The 21,955-nt window shown below is 47.7% G+C and overlaps 1 protein-coding gene across 6 annotated transcripts in view; it reads right to left on the bottom strand.

The window, feature by feature from the left end:
- GRIA1 (glutamate ionotropic receptor AMPA type subunit 1) overlaps positions 1-21,955 on the bottom strand; it is a 210,813-nt gene that overhangs the window by 114,660 nt on the left and 74,198 nt on the right. Inside the window, exon 1 of one of the 6 annotated variants that reach the window (XM_088662031.1) lies at positions 18,371-18,488. The exons of 4 other annotated variants lie outside the window; for them this stretch is intronic. Coding sequence is in view for 1 of the 2 variants with exons in the window: in XM_088662030.1 (XP_088518156.1) it covers positions 9,363-9,426 (64 nt within the window). In the remaining variant the exon portion in view is untranslated. Of the gene's footprint in view, positions 1-9,362; positions 9,435-18,370; positions 18,489-21,955 lie in introns of those variants that run through there. One more of the 6 variants, XM_088662030.1, reaches the window with a different exon arrangement.

Genomic DNA, 21,955 nt, shown 5'->3' with positions numbered 1-21,955 from the left:
CATTGCTATTTACACGGAGTGATGTGGTCAGTCGGTTTCAGAACCTCCGAATGGCTTTTGGCGCGTCTTTCTCCAACACAAAAGCTTTGGCAGACCCATCCTCTTTCCCCTCCTCTTTCTGCGTAATTCCGGAGTTGGGGGGATGGGTCTCCCCCCCTTATTCGCCCCTTCCTGTCCCACCTGGGACCCTGGCTCCTCTACCTTGCCTGAGCCTCGGACACGACTTCCTGCTCCCCCACTGGAATCGGAACTCTCTCTGCTTTCCCCTGTGCTCGGGGATTGGCTTGAACTCAGGAGGGGAGGGACTTCGCGATATCCCCTGTCCCTCACATCCACCCCCCTCCCAAGCTCTCCTTCACCCCTCCCCAGGTCCCCCCCAGGTGTCGGTGACGACTGGAAGCCTAAGAACTCAGTGCTTTCCGAGCCCGTTGGTGTGAACACCTCCCCCCAGTCCTGCGAGCCCCCCCCCTTCCGCCTGGGAGGACGGGAATCCCAAAAAGTCCGTGGCGTCAGAGCTGGTGGGGGTAAAAATGTTCTGCCAATCTGCTCCTTCCTCTGACTGGGTGGATCTCGGTGACACCCATACCTCATCCTCTGGTTCCTCAAACTCCGCTTCCCAGCGCCATGGTGAACTGCTCTCCCGTGCTTCCTCCCCCTCCCCCTCCCTTTCCATGTGCCAGGGCTTGGGTCTATGGGGAAAGAGGGCGTGAAATTCTTCTGCCAGGAATTCCTCCTGTATCTGAGTGGCTGGGACCCATTCATTCTGGGACGGTGGAGCATCCTCCCATGCCATGAGGTACTCCAGTCCCCCCACCCCCCACCTTGAATCCAGGATGGCCGTGGCCTCATTGAGTTGCTCCCTGCCTTCCCTCTCCCCCCCTCCCTCAGGGGTTTGTTTGCTGCCTCGGAGCCTGCTGCTTTCTCTGTACGGCGACAGCAGCGATCTATGAAACACTGGGTGCACCCTCATGTCCTCTGGCAGTGCCAGCCTGTATGCCACCGGGTTGACCTGTTGCGTGACCGTGAAGGGGCCCAACCTTCTGGGCGCCAGCTTTTTGCACCGCCCTCTGATGGGAAGGCCCTCCGAGGACAACCAAACTTTGTCCCCCACCCTAATGACCTCCCCCGGTCGCCTGTGGCGATCTGCCCCCTTCTTGTACGCTTCCTTGGCTCTCTCCAAGTGTTCTCTGAGCTGCTGGTGCACCGTCTCCAGTTCCTCTGCCCAATCCTCAGCCTGTGGGCCCTCCTCCTCCTCCTCCCCCTCCCTCTCTGGGAAAGATCTGAGGTCGCGCCCGTAATTGGCCTTAAAGGGCGACACCCCTGTGGAGACGTGCACCGCATTGTTGTAGGCAAATTCTGCCAGTGGCAGGCGATCCACCCAGTCCGTTTGCCGCTGGCTGACGTAGCATCTCAGGTACTGCTGCAGAATGGCGTTGACCCTCTCCGCCTGTCCATTGGTCTGCGGGTGTCTAGCCGTCGACAAGCTGACCTCCACCTGCAGGAGGTTCATGAGCCGCCGCCAGAACCTGGAAACAAATTGGCGGCCACGATCCGAAATAACCCTTAAAGGTAATCCATGCAGTCTGAATACGTGATCCACAAACAGTTTGGCTGTCTCTTCTGCAGAGACCGCCCTGGCACACGGTATAAAGTGGCACATTTTGGACATGAGGTCCACCACCACCAACACTGCGGTCTTGCCCCTGGAAGAAGGCAGATCTGTGATGAAGTCCATGGACACCACTTCCCACGGCCTGTGTGGCGTGGCTAAGGGCTCCAGCAATCCCGGTGGCGCTGCTCTGACCACCTTTGCCCGCTGGCAGGTGTCACAGCCCCGTACATAGTCTCGAACATCTTCCCGCACCCCTGGCCACCAGAAGTGTCTCATGACTAGGTGAGTGGTTTTGTCCCTCCCAAAATGACCCGCCGTTGGGTTGTCGTGCATCTGCTTGAGGACCGTACGTCTAAGCTGGGTGGTGGGCAGGTACAGTGCACCCTTGTAGAAAAGCAGCCCCCTGCGTTCTGCAAAGTCTTTTGCCTGCTCCCCCCCCTCTCAGTTATCTGAAGATGCGGTTGGCAAATTCATCCGCTGCCGTCAGTGCTGTGAGTTCTGCCTCGCTCACCACTGCTGCTCCGCAGGACCATGCTGACGGGGGGGAAATGTGCCTGGGTGCCGGTGGCGCCTCCTCCTCCATGTACTCTGGCTTGCGGGAGAGGGCATCCGCCCTGACATTCTGCTCTCCCGGGATGTAGTGTATGGAGAAGTTGAAGTTCGAGAAGAACTCTGCCCACCGTATCTGCCGCTGGTTGAGCACCCTGGCAGTTCTCCAGAACTCCAGGTTCTTGTGGTCTGTGCACACCTGGATGGGGTGCTTGGCGCCCACCAGGAAGTGTCTCCAGTGCTGGAACGCAGCGTGGATCGCAAGAAGTTCCCGATCAAACACCGTGTAGTTTCGCTCTGGCTGGGTCAACTTCCTGGAGAAGAAGGCACAGGGTCTCCACTCTCTGTTGGCGTCCAGTTGCAACAAAATGGCGCCCACAGCTTTATCAGAAGCATCTCTCTCCACGCGTAGGGGCGCGTCCTGAACCACGTGGAACAGGTTCTGGTCTGAGGCGAACACCCTCTTGAGGCTTTCAAACGCTGCTTGCGCCTCTGGTGTCCACCTGAACTTCTGCTTGCCTCTCAGGCAGTCAGTGATGGGAGCCGTAACGCGAGAGAAGTTCTTGATGAACTTCCTGTAGAAGTTGGCGAAGCCTAGTAGGCGTTGGGCATCTTTGCGCGTCCTGGGGCTGTGCCAGTCCAGGATGGCCTGCACCTTGTCCTTGTCCATCGCCAGCCCCTTGTCTGACAGCTTGTAGCCCAGGAAGTCCACCTCCTTGGTGTGAAACTTGCACTTCTCCAGCTTCACATACAGGTGGTTCTCCTTCAGGCGCTGCAACACCTCCCTGACATCTTTCACATGCTGCACTGGGTCATCGGAATAGATAAGGATGTCATCCAGGAAGACCAAGCATTTCCTGAAGAGGAGGGACCCCAGGACGTGGTGCATGAAGGCCTGGAAGCATGCTGAGCCCCCTTGCAACCCGAAGGGCATCACCAGATATTCAAAAGAGCCCAGAGGCGTGAACATCGTGGTTTTCCATTCATCGCCTTCCCGGATCCTGATCAAGTTGTACGCCCCCCTCAGGTCTAGCTTGGTGAAAATCTTGCCCCTGCGTGCCGCTGTCAGGAGATCATCCACTCTGGGCATGGGGAAAGCCACTGGCTCTGTCACTGAATTCAGCCGTCTAAAATCCACCACAAGACGGCGCTGTTGCGTGTCTTTCTTGTCCACCCAGAAGACCGGGCTGCCCCCTGCTGCCTTGCTTTCTCTGATGAACCCCCGCTTGAGGTTCTTGTCGATGAAAGCGCGCAGATCCTCCAGTTCCTGGTCTGACATGGCGTACAGCTTGGCTGGGGGTATAGTTGCCCCCGGCACCAGGTTGATCTGGCAGTCAAAAGGCCTGTGTGGGGGTAGGTGGTCGGACTCCGCTTCGCTGAAGACCTCCTGCAAGTCCCAGTACGGCTTGGGTATCGCCTCACCCCCTTTGACGTGCATGGTGGCCACCGTGGCTATCGGAGGCCCCTCCCCTGGTTGGTGCTGCATGCAATGTTCCAGACAAAAGTCCGACCCAAACGTGATGCATCTCTGGTGCCAACTGATGGAGGGGTCGTGGCGCACCAGCCAGCTCATGCCCAAGACGATGGGGGGGTCTGAGATGGTGGTGACGTTGAATGCCAGTGTCTCTGAGTGCCTTCCCACTGTCATTCTCATGGGGGGGGTTTGATGAGTGATGGCCCCTCCCAGCAGCTCTCTGCCGTCAATGGTTGCCACGTGCAGGGGAAAATCCAGCTGCAGAAGCTGGATCTGGTGCTCTTCTGCAAAGTTTCTCGAGAAGAAGTTCGCTGACGCCCCACTGTCAATTAGGGCGAGGACCGTCAGGGGATAGCCATTTGGGAGCGTGAGCGTCACTTCTAGAACCACTCCTGCTCTGGGAGGGGTGGGCTGGCTCTGCTCCTCTCTGTGCGGGTGGGTGGGCTGGGGCTGTTGTCTGCTGACTGTGCCTGGCTGCTGCCCCTTGTCTCCTGCAGCCAGGCTGTCTCGTTTCCCTGCTGTGGTGCTGCGTCAGTGGGGGAGGGCACAACCGTTCCCGCCTTTCCTTGCCACTCCCTGCGATGTGGGCAGTCTCTGACGAGATGCTGGGGGGAGTTGCAGAGAAAGCAATTCCCACCCCTTCCCTCCTTGCGTCTTGGCGCCGCTGGGGTTTGAAAAGCCCGCGCGCGCGCGCGCTATCAATCTGCATGGGTTCCTGGTCCTGACTGGCCCCAGGCGTGGCTTGAAAGGGTTGTTGGGGGAGTGGCTTCTCCTGCGACCGTGGGAACCAAGCCCGCTTTGCGCGCGTTGCTTGCTTGTCGCTCCACCGGGATTCCTGTCTCACCCCCACCGCCAGAGCCGCTTTGCTCAGCTGATCCATATTACTGGGCTTTGGACCTCTCGAGAGCTCATCCTTCACCTCCTCATGCAACCCCAAGTAGAACGCCGCTTGCATTGGGGGTGACTCTAGTTCCCACCCCAATCTGTGCACCAGCATGGTGAATTTCGCCCAATACGCGCGAACTGTCATATTTCCTTGGCGTAAATTATGAAGTTCCTCCTTAGTCTGGTCCATATGACTATCGGACGAATACATAGTTTTCAAACCTTCTAGAAATAGTTTCTTCAGTAGCACCTTAAAGACCAACTAAGTTTTTATTTTGGTATGAGCTTTCGTGTGCATGCACACTTCTTCAGTGCATGCACACGAAAGCTCATACCAAAATAAAAACTTAGTTGGTCTTTAAGGTGCTACTGAAGGAATTTTTTTATTTTACTTCGATCCAGACCAACACGGCTACCTACCTGTAACTAGAAATAGTTTGACATTCTTCATGCAAGGATTCTTTGTTGCGATTAACGGTCTTAGCCACTCCCTGGCTGCCCCGGTAAGGTGCTCCACAATAAACGCTACCCTGTGCTCATCATCAGGGAACTCATCGTGGTGCAGCTCAAGAGCATACACAAACTCAGTCTCAAAGCCCTGATATTCCCTCGGGTCTCCATTGAACTTGCTTACTAGCGTCCCGGCTCTCCTTCCTGGCAGCACTTGGACTTGGGGTGCCCCTCCCGCCTTGTTTTTCTCTGCATCCAGCTTGTTTTGGAGGTCTACCGCCACCGCCCTTAATTCCTGCTCTCTTTCCTGTAGCGCTCTCACCTGTTCCGCAAGTTGTAGCCGGTCGTCCTGGACCTTCTTAGTCTCTTCTTTCGCTGCCTTCAATTCCCCCTGCGCCTGCAGCGACAGCTGCTGCAGTTCTTGCTGGGCTTGCTCCGCGATCTGCCGCCATCTCTCCGCCTCTGACACGCTCATCCCGGCAACTCCAAAGTAGCCCAAAAAGCATTCGGAGGTTGCTGTCACAGTGGCCGGAGTGGGCTACTTCAGAGTAACGATGCTACGCAGCTCTGCATTTTATTCTTTTATTGGTGCTGCGTATTTACAGTGCTGAAGTCATTGCTATTTACACGGAGTGATGTGGTCAGTCGGTTTCAGAACCTCCGAATGGCTTTTGGCGCGTCTTTCTCCAACACAAAAGCTTTGGCAGACCCATCCTCTTTCCCCTCCTCTTTCTGCGTAATTCCGGAGTTGGGGGGATGGGTCTCCCCCCCTTATTCGCCCCTTCCTGTCCCACCTGGGACCCTGGCTCCTCTACCTTGCCTGAGCCTCGGACACGACTTCCTGCTCCCCCACTGGAATCGGAACTCTCTCTGCTTTCCCCTGTGCTCGGGGATTGGCTTGAACTCAGGAGGGGAGGGACTTCGCGATATCCCCTGTCCCTCACAGCTATCTTACAAAATTGTTACTATGAATTTGTTTATGCAGCGTTTGTTTGAAAAGCATCCATGTTTTCTTCGTTGTAAGCCACCTTGAGCACGTTTTGTGTGTGTGTGGAAAACTGGCATATAAAGAAAATGAATGAATGAATGAATACAGGGGCCATTGATAAATCTTAGTCACCATGAACTTGCCAAATTCCACCTTCAACATTGCTGCAATATCTTTTCTGAAGTGCAGTGACAATAACTGTATCAAAGCCCCTGAATGAATAATGGGGTTCAAACTTGAGGGTTAGAAAGCCCATGACTCCTTCAAACTGGAGTCACCCTATTTGGGTGGGAGGGTTTTTTCACATTTCCAACCATCCTCTCTCAAATGATGACCCCCATCTCTATCTGTAATGCTTCAGTTACTTGCCTTCAATTCTTGTAATGTACTCATGTGGAGACTAATTGAAGCAAAGACGGAAGCAGCATATGGATTCCTCTTGAAAGACTCCTCCTACGCTCAAGCTGTTCATGGGAATTTCATCAGGGTATGGCCCACTCCATCCCTTCCCAAAATGCTCCTTTCTGCTGCAGACAGGAAATGTCTTCCTGTCAGCCTAGAAATTAAAGCAAAGGAGAACTCCGAGATGTCCTCAAATGTCTTTGCTTTCTTGTGGGGAAAAAACGGATGTGAGCAGAGCTAAGATGAGCGTCACTTCAAAACATTAGGGCAAAACCTAATATACAATAAAAAGAATAAGGTCTAATGACACATAATAAAACAATGAAAGCATAGTGTGCTCCATGGGATCACTGTGTTGAAACCTTTAGGAATAGTCACATGCGATAGGTAAAGGCTATCAATTTTTTAAATACTGGTGCTTGAGGAATTCAATTTGGTAAATTCCAGGACAAATTGGCTTGTGTGTAGAGGTCCCCAGTACACCCCCCAATAAATCACACTTCACACAGAAATTAAGTTTAAGGTTTTTGGCATAATTTTGGCCACAACTTTATTTAAATACAAAATGTAAGTGGTTGCTTAGGCATTGGTTCCATTACATAGATCTGTCTCAGACAGAACTAACTGACTTCCCCAACTGACTTCCCCACTTCCTGAAGTCAGTGTGGGGAAAGCGTTTTGGGGGGAGAGAATGGAGCCGGAAGGCTGGCCCTTCGCCTCTTCGCCAAATGCTCCCTAGGCCCTTGTCGGGGGTACGGACGAAAGCATGTCGAGCCCCTGGATTCCTTTAATGGAATTCACCCGTGCAGCAACAGCATTGGAGGGGCCGGCACAGCCAATCCTGGCCTCTCCACCAACCAACAGCATTGGAGGGACTGGCACAACCAATCTTGATCCCTCCACCAACCAATTTATTAACCTAATGCCTAACCGCAACCTTACAAGGTGTGACGAATTGCTACGCAGTAGGCGAAAACCAAGTGGCACCAGCCAATCAGCCAAATGGCAAGATTCCTACCAGGCCCCTGCCCCAAAAGCAGACAACCCCATGACAGGCATAGCAAGATCAAACGCAACAGCCTAATTAAAGGGAGGGTGGGTGGGTGATCCAAAGCTCGCAGCAAAGGGGAAAGAGAAAGCCCATGCTGCGAGCAAGGAATATAAAGCCATTGGGCTGTCCCCAATATTGCAACATACAAATCTTCCCAACAACTCACATCCAACAATTGCAGCCCTAGTCATCTAAACGACCCCACCCAACAGGAAGGGGAACCCACTTTCCTGGACTAACACTCATATTCAAATCAGTAGCATAGGAAGATAGGGGCGGTGGGGGCGCAGCGCCGCGGGCAGCACGATCCCAGGGGCGCCATCATGGCTGCCCGCCCACCCCCAAAATGCGCGCCCCGGCGGCTCTGCCCCAGTGTGCCGTGCGCCCTGCCCCCAAAACGCGCCCCTGTCCCCAAACGCACACCCTGGTCCTGTGCACGGCGCACCACACCCCCAAAACATGTGCCACGTCCCTGGGGGCAGTACGCCTGCTCTCCGCCCCCGGTGGCATGAAGCTCCGCCACTGATTCAAATTTAGTTATCTCCTGGCTTTCACACTTCCTGAATGCTGTCCCTGGCTTAAAATAAAATAGAATATCAAAATACATTTTAAAATGTGTATTTTTGAGAGAAAACGTATTTAGAAAGGTTTTTTTTTTTTACAGGAAATGGGTGATATCCACTAAGTACAGACTCATTAAAATTAAAGAACTTTTAAGGACATTGATTCAGTGGGTCTGCTCTGAATATGACTCACACTGGATAGCTCCCAATATGTTTTAAAATGCATATTTAAAAATACAACTGACTGCAAATTTTTAGTGTGATTTGAAACAACAACAGATCAATTCACCAACTGAATGGGATATTATTGAACACCTGCAAAAATGACCATAAATAGAGCGATTCACCCATCTCCCTTATTAGTTTTCTATGAGTTAATTATCACTTTCCCAAACAAGTGGAAGGCTGGGCTCCAACCAGCTGGTTAATACAAAGCAGTGCAATAGTTTAGGGCGGGGAAGCTGAGTGTTGGCATATTGGCTGCTAGTGTCTGTCTCCCTATCAAGTTGGGGGCAGAACAACCACAACCACCGGAAACAACAGGCACAATTCCATTCCTTCTCAAGCATTTAGTATCTCGGGATATCAATCATGTGGAAAGGACCAATGCTGTATGTTTTGACAGATCATATCCATGTGAACAACTGGCTACTTTAAGGGACACCCAGGTTGAAAATACATGTTATGATTGGTAAAGTACCATTGTATCATTAGTGTCACAGCTTTATGTTATGGAGCCTGTGATGGAAGCAGGAACTGCTCAACCTTGGGCAAAATACTCAGTCAAGAGTTACTTTATTTCTTGGCTGGTCCACAAGCATTTTAGTTGCAACTATATACAAAGAAGAAGAAGAAGAAGAAGAAGAAGAAGAAGAAGAAGAAGAAGAAGAAGAAGAAGAAGAAGAAGAAGAAGAAGAAGAAGAAGAAGAAGAAGAAGAAGAAGAAGAAGAAGAAGAAGAAGAAGAAGAAGAAGAAGAAGAAGAAGAAGAAGAAGAAGAAGAAGAAGAAGAAGAAGAAGAAGAAGAAGAAGAAGAAGAAGAAGAAGAAGAAGAAGAAGAAGAAGAAGAAGAAGAGTAGTAGTAGTAGTAGTAGTAGTAGTAGTAGTAGTAGTTTGGATTTGATATCCCACTTTATCACTACCCAAAGGAGTCTCAAAGCGGCTAACATTCTCCTTTCCCTTCCTCCCCCACAACAAACACTCTGTGAGGTGAGTGGGGCTGAGAGACTTCAGAGAAGTGTGACTAGCCCAAGGTCACCCAGCAGCTGCATGTGGAGGAGCGGAGACACGAACCTGGTTCCCCAGATTAGAGTCTACCGCTCTTAACCACTACACCACACTGGCTGTAAAAGCTATTTACATGCATCTTTCCACCATGGTATAAACTCACAGCCTGTGGGTACTCTTTCCTCATGCTGGCAAGTGCGACCTGCAACTTCCTGTTTTATTTTCATCCCCAGCTGTAACCAATCAGCCTGGGATGTCACTCCTAAATATTAAAGAAAACTTCTTTAAAGTTACAAGCACCATTTTTTGTTTAAAGAATGGACAATAGCCCACACATTTCTAGCGTTTGTTATATTGCTGTAACCTATTACTGCATGAGACAGCTCTCCAATTAAGTAAAAAGAGCATCAGAGGTCACATCCATTATATAACAGCAGGACTTCCTGGGAATGAATATAATTTGCCCCCACACCCACAAAGAAGTCTCATGAAACCAAACATTGATATGAAGGTTGAAATTCAACATAGCACTAAGTAGGGCTTGCGTACACAGAGCAAGGTCCGCTCGTGCAATGAGATTTCCCTTCCTGTGTGACCCCCCCCCAAAAAAAACCCTGTTCACAGGTTTCCCCTGACTCTCCAGAGCAGATTTAGGGGGTGGGGGAAAGAGGGGGGAAAGCCGTGTTACACAAATAGTCCTCCCATGCATGCAACAATTTAGTTGAATCCCACCCAATGGCCTTATTTATTAAAATGACACATTGAAGGAACTGCAAACCAAAATAACTGAAGCCCAAAAGTATGGTAGGTTAGGATTTTTATCTAACTACAGTAGGGACACATCCCTTCAGACCCCTGAGCATGTGATAGTGTAGCAGGCTGTGGCTCCCCAACAAAGAATGGGGAGGAAACAACTCCCTCCTTGCTATGTAATTGTCAGAGGTTCTTGCAGCTACTCTTGAGTAACGACGCTCCACACCTGCTTGTCTTTAAGGTGTTTTTTTATTGTGCATTCTATTTACAGTGCAAAGTGTCTGGAAAACATGTCTGCTTAGTCTGAGTCAGAACCTCGCAGTGGCTTCTTTCTGTTTCGCGCCCAACATAACAGCTTGGGAACCCCAAAGCGCCTCCCTCTTGTCCTACGGGGTGCCATGCGCCTCAATTCAGGCGTAGGGGGGAAGGGCCGTCCTTCTGACTGCTCTCCCGTCATTTCCTCCCCAGCTGCCTCCCTCTCTACTCGGTGTTAAGGCTCTTTGACGCTGCTAGAGCCTTGTCCCTCCCTCTCTGCTTCCTAACTCCTGTAATCTGATCCGCTACTGGAGTTACTGCTCTGAGAGGAACTGGACCTGATTTTTTTTGGGGGGGGCTGTTCCCTATAAGCCCTCCCCCTTACAGTAATAATAAATTATTATTATTATATGTGAACCTTGAGTATAAACTAAATGCACACACACAGACCCAGTTGTCCAGCATTTACCCCAATTGCACATGTCAGGGCTGAAGGGCACTATGCAGACAACACTGGCAGATCCCTAAAGGGTATTCATAATACAACAATGTCTCAGTTTTCCTAAAGCGTCTGTCCCCAACCTGCCCAGTCTTAATGCTCCAACAGCAACTAAGCCATGGCACTCCCCAGAATTCCTATTAACTTTATTCTCGGCAGTATGGAGTGGGATCCCAATGTCCAATCAAGAAATCCACCCCTCCCTGAAATTCCTACTGAGTCCTTTCTAAGAGGGGACTAGCAAAAATCCACAAAATGAGTATAAGGAAGGATGGAGGGAGGTCATAGCAAAATGAAGGAAGGAAAAGCTCAAGGGAGTAGGAGACTCCAACCCCTTTCCAATTTGCCATCAGCCCACACATGTTTCACCCCTCAGCCCCCTCCATTTGGGAGCCATTTTCTTGATTGATCTCTGAGGAAGTAGGGAGCAGGAACAAAATGCAAGAGCAGGAACGATATTGTCACTAACAACTTGGGTTCCCTACACATGCACACACAGTTTAGTGCTGAAGATTTCCCTTAACAGTCATTTGTGGCAGTTCTGTGAGACATAAAAGGCTGCGACTATCTCCGGCGCAAGGTTCCCTTTTGATGAAGGCTTTGTAAATGGGTTGTTTCTGAACTTGTTACAGGTTGCAACGTGAAAGCTTTGATGTTCTAAGACAGGGGTGTTCTCTCCATTTCCCCGGGAAGGTTTTGCATAATCAATATTCCTTGGTGTTGGCAGCCGTTTGTAGTGTAGAGGAAGGTGGTGGATTTTTCTTCTTCCCTTCTTTTTTAATAGCTTAGGAGCCCTCGATATTTCATACTCAGACACTGTCAAAACCCAGCCTGAGCAGTGGCATTAATCATGCCTTGCAGTTCTTGACAGATGAAAACAGGTACAATTGTGTTGCATCAAGCCAAACAGGGACTCACAGGCATGCCAAGTTTTCCTCTTTTGCTTGCAAACGGCCATTAGAAGGACTGATTTATCACATTGGGGGTCTAACCCACCACACACTGGCTTGCTTTCAGTGTGCTTGGCTGCTTCTAAATTGTACTAGGCCATGTATACTTTAGCGGCTTGAAATGTAGCGAGGTCATTTCGCCCCTGCAGCCTCTCTCGTGCCAGAAAAAAAGTTGTAATAGTTAGATGTTATAACAGTATATCCTCCAGCGTCGCTATGAGAGAACGCTACAGAAAGAACCCTTTCCCGGACCTGTTACCTGGTGGCCAAACACTACCCACAGACACATTGAAATTACGTGAAACACAATGCGAACACAAGCAGCTATGAACAAGAGAGGCTGAGTGGGGGTGCCGGAAATGACTGCTGGAGCCTCACAACACAGGGTTAGAACCCAGGAGCAGGCTGAAGGGAAGGGACCTTTTTCCTGGGCTAAACCTTTTCAAGAGGGGCCACCCACTGGTTCCCCAGAAAATTAATAATAATAAACTCCCCCCCCCCAAAGCACACATTCACACAGCTATGTATGGATGTGAGTAAGTAGGAAATATAGATTTGTTGCTTGGTGTTCCCAACAACTTTTTTTTCTACAGAAATATTTCCACAGATGATTCTTTTGGGCGAAGGATTTGTTATTTTCCTCCCAGTATTATAATCCATCACTAGAAACCCAGATTTCTTCTCTCACATTCCTGTTCTGTCAACAAAGTCAGTGGAAGCTGTCTCAGAAAGTACTGTTCCACATGGGTGTTCATCTTGGCAGGATTGATTCCTCAGGCAAAATCTAACATGCTAGGAGAGCTTCAGGAAATGATTCATTGCTATAATTTACAGATCCATCACTGCATATCGCAAGAAGTGTAGCGCAAATATGAATGCAGCATTGTAAAGGTTTTCTCAGGGCTTAAGTAAGCCAAGCGTAAAATGCTACCAGACACTTTTGGCCTGATCCAGGAAAGGATTCGACGTGAAGAAAGAGGCTTTCGCCGTAGATTGCATTTGTGAATTGGGTCTGTAGACCCAAAGGAGTGCTTCATGGGTAGGGTTGCCGTATTTTGAAGAGCAAAAAAGAGGACGCTATGACGGCCATTCAAAGCAAATAAATGCAATTTGTCTCCAATGTTACCCCTGAAAAGGAGGGTGTGTCCTGGGAAAAGAGGACACATGGCAACCCTATGGGGGTGGGGTGGGGAATCCAGAAGCCAGGGGTGACATGCTTTACATGCATCTGGAAGGTGCAACTAATGCAGAATGCAGTGGACCCACTGCTCACAATAGGAGATTACTGCCGATTTGTTATTCCATGGCTGAGAAAACTGTAGCGATTGCCAATTTGCTATCAGGTTCAAGGTTCTCATCTTAATTCACAAAACCCTAAACAACTTGGACCCAGAGCACCTGAATCCCTGATCACTTATACTCACTGAGATCCCCTGATAGGGCACTTCCGGTGATTCCCCATGTGGAACTCTGACCTGCCCATGGAACTCCCTACCTGTTGAGTTTCAGCAGGAACCATTCCTGCCATCTTCCTGAAAACCTCAGGGTTCAGACAGGGCACCACAATGCAATTTTGTCTTCAAACCAACCAGTATCTACTGATGTTTTCAATTATGTTTAATGCGTATTCATAGAGTGGTGTTATTGCATGTTATATGTTGTAAGCTGCCTTGTTATATTTCATGAAGGAAGAGATTATAATTTTTCAAATGAATAAAATAAAATGGATAGCCACTGTTCTCAGGTCACCATCATCTACGCAGAGGTGGAGCTAGCTGCTCTAGCACCCGGAGCGGCGCACATGCTCTAGCACCCAGAGCCACAGGGACGGGATGAGCATCCCAGAGGGGTGGCATGGCAATGTCACACCCCCCTCAGGGATGACACCCGGGGCGGCTCGCACCCACTGCATGCCCTTCCTCTGCCTGTTTTTACCCACTCATGACCCTTGTCAAAAAAATAAGCTTGGACATCAGGGAGAGAGAGATCCAACATCACCTATAGTCCTGGGATGTCCTTCCAGGGGCTGATAGGATTGCAGCCTTAACATCTCAAGTACTATGTAATCTACATATTCCAGAAGAGTTGTGAGATTATGGGATCGATAGACGTGCAGCATGGTGCTTAAACAAAATCCCAATAAGTTGGATAAGACTTATTTAGTCCCTAGTACATGTTCCTATGGACTGCAAGAAGATCAAACCTATCCATTCTTAAGGAAATCAGCCCTGAGTGCTCCCTGGAAGGACAGGGAGCTACGAACATGAGTTTGACCAAACTGCGGGAGGCAGTGGAAGACAGGAGTGCCTGGCGTGCTATGGTCCGTGGGGTCACGAAGAGTCGGACACGACTAAACGACTAAACAACAACAACATGTTCCTAGGCAGTTTAAAGCACACCTACCTTTAAGTGCATATCACTAAGGACCAAACTACTATTTTGTTTGCTGCTATGTTTGTTTCCATTTTGAAGGAAATCAGCAATGAGTGCTCACTGGAAGGACAGATCCTGAAGCTGAGGCTCCAATACTTTGGCCACCTCATGAGAAGAGAAGACTCCCTGGAAAAGACCCTGATGTTGGGAAAGATTGAGGGCACTAGGAGAAGGGGACGTCAGAGGACAAGATGGTTGGACAGTGTTCTTGAAGCTACGAACATGAGTTTGACCAAACTGCGGGAGGCAGTGGAAGACAGGAGTGCCTGGCGTGCTCTGGTCCATGGGGTCACGAAGAGTCGGACACGACTAAACGACTAAACAACAACAACATGTTTGTTTCATGGGCTCATCTTCGATCTGTTCTGTTGTGTCCATGGAAATGCCATTAATTACTAGCCTAATTCCACTTCTGAAAAAAAAATTGATATCTGAACGATCAAATAATCCGGCTGATATTCCATTGAAAGCTAGGTGGGAAATACTGAACCAACACTCACAGATTTATATGGGCATGCATGAAAAAACCCCAACATCTAATGCATTTCAATTATTAAAAACTTAATTAAAAACTTCAAAATAGTTGGGGGAAATGATTTGTCCTACATCCAGGGGATATTTTTCTGAATAAAATTAATTCAAATGGAATGCAATCTTTATGGAGACTGTCCTTGAAAGTCTTTGAGAACAGGATTGATCTGTCAATCTTCTAAATGCTGACAATTCATTTTACCTACACTCTTGCATAGGTAAGGTCTTCAAATAGGTCTCTGAGCACATTTTGAGTTATTGCTTTAACAAGAACTGGGCCTTTTTATCATTATTTTTAGTTTTAGTTTGTTCTTGGCCTGTTGCTAGAGCAGAGAGTGGTAACAGGGTTGTTGTTGTCAGCTCACTTCAGAAAGATCAGGATACAAAATGTAAGAAACAAATAAATCACTTATCCAAATAACAATAACAACAACAACAACAACAACAACAACAACAACAACAATAATAATAATAATAATAATAATTTATTATTTATACCCCGCCCATCTGGCCAGGTCTCCCCAGCCACTCTGGGCAGCTTCCAAGAGAAGAATAAAACACAATAATATATTAAACATTAAAAGCCTCCCTGAACAGGGCTGCCTTCAGATGTCTTCTAAAAGTCTGGTAGTTGTTTTCCTTTTTGACATCTGTTGGGAGGGCGTTCCACAGGGCAGGCGCCACCACCGAGAAGGCCCTCTGCCTAGTTCCCTGCAACTTGGCTTCTTGCAACGAGGGAACTGCCAGAAGGCCCTCGGTGCTGGACCTCAGTGTCTGGGCAGAATGATTGAGGTGGAGACGCTCCTTCAGGTATATTGGACCGAGGCCATTTAGGGCTTTAAAGGTCAGCACCAACACTTTGAATTGTGCTCGGAAACGTACTGGGAGCCAAAGAACTTGGGCCCTTACTTAGATCAAAATCTCAATAAAAATGGGCAAGGCCTTGAAATTCTATTTGCTTGTGAAAAGATGGATCTAAGCATGGGACACCTGTGTGACCTAAAATGAATGGCCTGTGGCCGGTCCACTGCTATTAATAGCATTTTCTGTTGGTGTATTTACAGTAGAATAAATGAAACATGGGACTTGAAAGGGGCCCATTTGGTTCAATTGCAATTTTTTTCAAAACAAATGCAGAATGGCTGGGAAAGGACTGGTAAGTGGGAGAGTTTCACTGAGGACTCTCATGGATAATCCCTTTGTTCCTCATTTGTACCATGGAGAAGTGGAGAAGCTTACCTGTTTTCAGCAGGGGCAAAGCAGACTTCTGTGGCTGCTCCTGGTAACTGCCATTACCTCCACCCAAAACACCTCAGATGCTGCTATTAAGGGGGTGCTTTGGATGAGGCAAAGCAGTGGCTGCCAGCAGAACTTCCATTTTTAAAGTTTCCTTTCCCCCAGAAATGGCTGATAAGACAAGGTTTTTTTAATTTAAAAGTATGTTAAAAATTGGGACTCGTCTTATACACCGATAATGCATTGGGGGGGGGAACGTTGGGTTGGTTGCTGCTGCGAGCCAGAGATTGTCAGCGGCTGTTGGGTATGTTATTGGTGACTGCGGCAAGGGCTGGTGTTGATTTGCTGTCGCTGTGGCATTCGGGCGGGTGATTGGCAGCTTCTGCCGGCGAGGGGACAGACGATAAGTGGCTTTTGCGATGCATCTGAGTGGCAGCAACATGGTGCCTGCATTTGGGGGTCCTGATGAAAATCCACCCCAAAACTCTATTTGACAGGGGAGGGAAGCTCTTACTAGCATGAACCGAACCACATCCCCCATGTACTAAATAGCTGTTTGGGGGCAGTTTTTGTTGGGGTTGCAACATGGGATGAAAAGGTTGGCTAGGCCTTTGTGCCTTCAAATAATATAAGAATGTTGATCTAAATGTGCAGTGGTGATTGTGAGAGCCTACATCTAGAGGCAAAGAAACTGAACCAAGGATTCCCAGCAGGCTTCTAAATGTTTGAACAAATGTCTTCTACTTACTGAGACAGCATTTGTGTGGCCGTTTATGGGGTATAAGTGAGCTGTGCAAATGAGCTAAGAAATTTTGCTACGTGGTCAAAAAATAGCCTGCATGTTGCAGCTGCTTAAACATCAATTTGCATCTATGTATAATAGAAGGGACTGTGTGTGTGTGGCAGGGCGGGTGAGATTTTTCAGTCAACTGCAGCAGCATCTGTTCCAGTGGTATATGGGACCTCACAATGGCCCTGAGGCAAGTTCTCATATCCGTTTCACAGCATGTCAACTCTGACAACATTGTTGGAGACACTTGCCAAGCCCTGGAAGTATGCTTGGCACCACACAGATGATATATTCAGGACTGTGTTCATGAAATAGAGGCAAAATGCCCACTGCATAGAAGAAATGTATTCACTATGGGCCAAAACTATTCAAAATTATTCTTAAGTAACATTTTCCTAAACTGTATTATTGGACTTTACACCAGTTTCAAGAGGTCTACTGAGAAGCTTTCCCCTCTCTGAAATTGGTGACACTCTGAGTGGCCACAAATGTTAGGACAAGGCCGTTCTTTCTAAGATCCTAAAAAGGACCCCCCCCCAATTATGACAATATATTTCTCACAAATATTATTCCACAGAAGAAAAAATCCCTCTTTATTGGCATAAAGGTGGTCTCCAAGCCTCCTATCATTTCTGTAAACAGGGTCTAGTTATTCACTCCCAATGTTACTGCTTTGAAACGGTTAGTGTCATGAAATGGTACTGTCCTCTTTTTCCTTTTAGCTCTGTCTGAGCATGATCAGTCAAGCAGGTTTGCTTGTACAGGCCTACTTCTAGAATAGTCTGGGATTTAGCACCTTTTCTACAAGTCAGTTGCTTTTAGATGTTTGATGTATGGAAAAAGCCATTGGGCCCATATTGCTGGCCCCACTCTAACATTGTGCATCTGCCCTGGTTCTGCCCCTAGTGTTCACATAGAGATGTAGATTTCCATGGGAGCTGAAACACCAGTTGTACAGTATTCTAGGTCTTATGGAAGTCTACCTGAAGTTAATGAACATAGACTTCCCCTCTTCAGATGTCCATAGTCCCACACCTAATTGTGGATGGGACCAAGGAAACAGTGCAATATTGGAAGCTGCTGCTAGACCTTTCCATGTGTGGGCCTCCTTAATATGTATATCTACCATAGCACATGAAGGGGACTTAGGTCCCTGGGAGTTCCAGAGATGGCAAAATAATAAAGCATGTTTTAACAAGGGTTTCTGGTTTCCCTCCTTAAAAAGGGGAGTCACTGATATGAGAAGTCAGAGAAGATGAGAGAAATGGGTGAGCTGTAAAAAATACTGCTTCTACTCATCAATACATAGAGCAGCCAGCAATTTAAGGTTAGCAGAAGGAAAAAGGTCAGAAGAGAACGTTCCTTCTTTAGTGACTCACAGGGAGAGACCAGAGAATTCACGATATGGTGGGAAATCAAGGAGAAAGGCTTGTTTTTTAAAAAAGGAAAACTGGTTGAATTAAGCTTTTTTATGAAGTAGAATTACTGGGCAGCTAAGGGGCAGCCAAGGGCAGATCTGCCACAAGATCACAGAGAGATTTGCTTTTCCATATACAATTCCATGAATCCATTCTGCTTCCATTCCTCCCTTCCCAGGAGCATACTCCTGGTATTTGCCAGATTTTTATTTTAGTTTTTACTAAAGACATTAAGTAAGTATGCAGCCCATACTCTGTTTTGTTTGCCATGGACAACAGCACTGTCTTTTCCTTTGGAATGCTCACCTCCATCTCCTGCAATCACACCTCTCTTCTTCAGAACATGAAAATATGTGTTGCTATATGTGAAGCCAGACGAGATTGCTTTGCCGATTGCTTCAGACTACTGCAGGAATTACTCCACAGGAGGTAAGAGGCAACTGTTGAGGAGGAATTTAAGAAATTCCTCTCAAGAACTCCTCCCTGATTTCTATGACAACCATTTATGTCTTGGGGAGGTAAGGGAGAGTGAATGAAGGGGGGGAAATGCCCTGGAATAACCCTCATTCCTCTCTGATGTAATGCCTGCACATAATGATCCACAGCTATGTTTTACCACACATTTGAGTACTGAGAAAAGAAGTATAAATAAGAAGATGAATATATTTAATACTAAAGGAAGAGGATAGATACCTGAGGGGAATGTCAAAAATAAAAAGTAATTTTTTCCCAGTCAACTTGCAACTCCCGGAAATTCTCATATGTAAAGAAGTGGGAAAGCTGCTAAAAAGCTCTTACTGTCCTTCACATAAAGAACTTCCCTCACTCTGCATATCTCTGCCTTTCCATATGCGGAGTAAACCGCGCTGCTATATCAAAGGTGCTGTAATCCCTCTCCCCATATCATAGGCATGGTAATCCTTCTCAGACTGTCACAGGTGCAATAATCCTTCCCACTCAGCGACAGGCATTGTAATGCCTCTTGCTGCATGACATGCACATACAAAAGATCCCCATTTACTGTGCCAGCCATCTCAGTGTGTTTCATGCAGCAGCCCTAAATGTGTCACAGTAATGCTTCCCCTCTGCTTTCAGATACGGCCGGCTTTCCCTCCACAGCGACAAACAACCACACTCTTGGTTTAGAATACGCATACCAGTCTCTCTTCCCAAAGATCAGTTCTGACATACCGAGGACTGGATTTACGGGCATGTGACAAAGGCGACTGCCTAGGGTGCCAGACTCAGGGAGCGCAGAGCTCGGGAGGAGCCTGTCATGGACCATGTACTCAAGGACCCACTCAGCAGCTGAAACAAACAGTACAAACTGTTCACATAGCATGATTAAGTACAGATTTGCAGATTCCCATTTGCAAATGTCTCCTCTTAAACAACAGGGATCAATCATGCATCAAAATACAATAAAAAGCAAGGTTTTCGACAAATGGAGCAGGTGTCATTTGGTCTAGGACTGGCCTCACATATAGTCCTTTTTGCTTTTTCAAAGGGGCAGAGACAACATAAGCAGACTATTACAAGACCAGTGTTTATGAGCATGCCTGCTTCCACAGAGGTGTAAGAAAGGGGGTGTGGGGGTGCGGACTGCCCCGGGTGTCATCGCTGAGGGGGGGTGACATTCGGTGGCCGCAACTCCCTAGCCTACTCCGAGCCGTCGGGGGGAAGGGGGGAGCTGTGCCACTTTGCCTTCATTTTGACAGTTCGGGGGAGGCTTAGGAGTCGCGGGCGGGCAGCGCACTCGGGGATTACATTCGGCGTGCTGCCCGCCCATGACTCCCAAGCCTACCCCAAGCCATCAATGGGAGGAGGGTGACAAAAAAAATTCACACCGGGTACTGCCTGGCCTTGCTACGCCTCTGCGCTTCCATATACTTAGCTGCAACTCGCTATGAAGATATTGTGTTGCTACCTTCCAGCTGTGGAGTTTGGGAAAACAGTTCTCTATATAGGTTCTGAGGCAAATCACATTGTGCAGACGTGGGCGTGAAGCCATTATATACAATATTAGCATAGGTGAAGAAACTGGAATAGATGACTAAGAGAACAAGGAACATTAGACAGCATAAAACAATATCAGCAGAAGGCCTCAAGGGATGCAACATCAGCAAATGACTCAACTGGCAAACAATAGACTTCTATGCCCAGGGGTCAGAAACCACTTTGTAAGCTAAACAGAGCCGAATGCATTCTTGATGTCCTGCAGCCCAGACACTGTGTGAGCAGCCACAGTAGTAGCAAGCTAATGAAATCTGTAAACAATAGGTCTCTGCTTGGTGCCATGCTCAGCTTTCCAGAAATACTTTACAAACTCAGGGAAACAATTTGAAATCTTCAGGGAGATGAGAGAGTTAGAAATGTTTTATTGGTCTACATACTTTCCCACAGTAATGTTTCTTTTCAAGCAGAACGTGTCTTTGGAAAGAAAGACCATGCCTATTTTGGCTTTTTTAAAATAATAATAATAATAATAATAATAATAATAATAATAATAATAATAATATGTTTCTGAGATTTGCATGAGAATTGGCAGAGTGGGGACAACTGAACTCTTTTTCATCACTGGGTACCACTTTGTGCTGCATACCTGGTCCTGCCACACAAAACTATGTATTTCTCTTATATGATTAGTGTGGGCAATAATCCTGACACAATGGGGGTGTTCAGGTTCTTATGATCAGGGAGAGGGTGTTCTATCAATTCTGGACAAGGCCGAACTCCCCCTGAGCAGGTTAACAGCTTGGGTAGGTAACCTGTGGGCCTCAAAGTTGCTGTTGGACTGCAACTCCCATCATCACTGACCAATGACCATGTTGCCTGGAGCTAATAGTTGTAGTTCAGTGACATATGGGTGGCCACAAGTTAGCCATCACTGTCACCAGAGATCCAGGCAATCACTCAATGGACTGCCTTTACCAACTATGGTCGATAGCTCCAGAAAGTGTGGTCATGGTGACCTATGCTGTATTAAACTTCTGACTAGATTACAGCAAAGTGTCTCTGTAGTGCTGTCGCAAAATCCATCCTCTAATATCTCAGAAGTTTCCTTCACAAGCAAAAGAGGCCTCTGTTTTTCTTCCTCTTTCACAGCATGCTTCAGGCTTTCTTTTGATTTTTGTTATACAGGTAGGTGTGGACTGAGTGCGCTCTATTATTGTGAGGTGTCCATAGACATGTGTGCTTTTCCTTCCATTAAATATTTATCCAGGGCTCTGCAGCCTCCCAAGCTGCCTGCAGTTCCTGATCTCAGAAAGACCCATAGGAAGAACCACCTCTTTCCCTAGGTTTTCATTGATGTGTATTAAGCTTGGGAGGTGGCTACTGAGCATCTGAGACCAATGCAGTCAGTGGTTTTAAGGGATGCATTTTTCATCCCTAATCTTCACTGATTTCTTTAAAAGTAAGACTTGGCTGAAAAAAATGAACAGAGGCCAATAGGTGGCATCCCTACCTACTGTACTTACAGAAAAGTCCAACCAAGAGCATCATGGGGCTTTCAGGAAGCACAGACACCCAGGTAGGCTGCAGAACACATACACTGAAGAGATGATTTGAGGAATGAAAGAAAAGACACAAACACTTCTTGGCCACCTAGAAAGTAAGCTAAGCGTATCAAGATCTGGCACCCAAACTATGATAACATTACATAATTTTCTCTCCCCTTTGATAAATTTTCTCATTAATTGATTGAGAATGGTTGAAAAACGCAGGAGAAAATTTTGGCAGAACACTAATAAGTGGCTTTAAAGTAGCTTAGAAGCTTCATTTAGTAAAGAATTCATCTCAGAATTTTGGCAGGTGCAGCCTTGTTCATCCATATTAAAAGGGTTTCATTGGTTGCCTGTTCACTACCTGGTTCAATTTGAGTGCCTGGAT

Source organism: Zootoca vivipara, chromosome 2, assembly GCF_965207765.1.
Source record: "Zootoca vivipara chromosome 2, rZooViv2.hap1.1, whole genome shotgun sequence".
NCBI lineage: Eukaryota > Metazoa > Chordata > Lepidosauria > Squamata > Lacertidae > Zootoca > Zootoca vivipara.
This window is presented reverse-complemented; position numbering and strand designations above follow the sequence as displayed.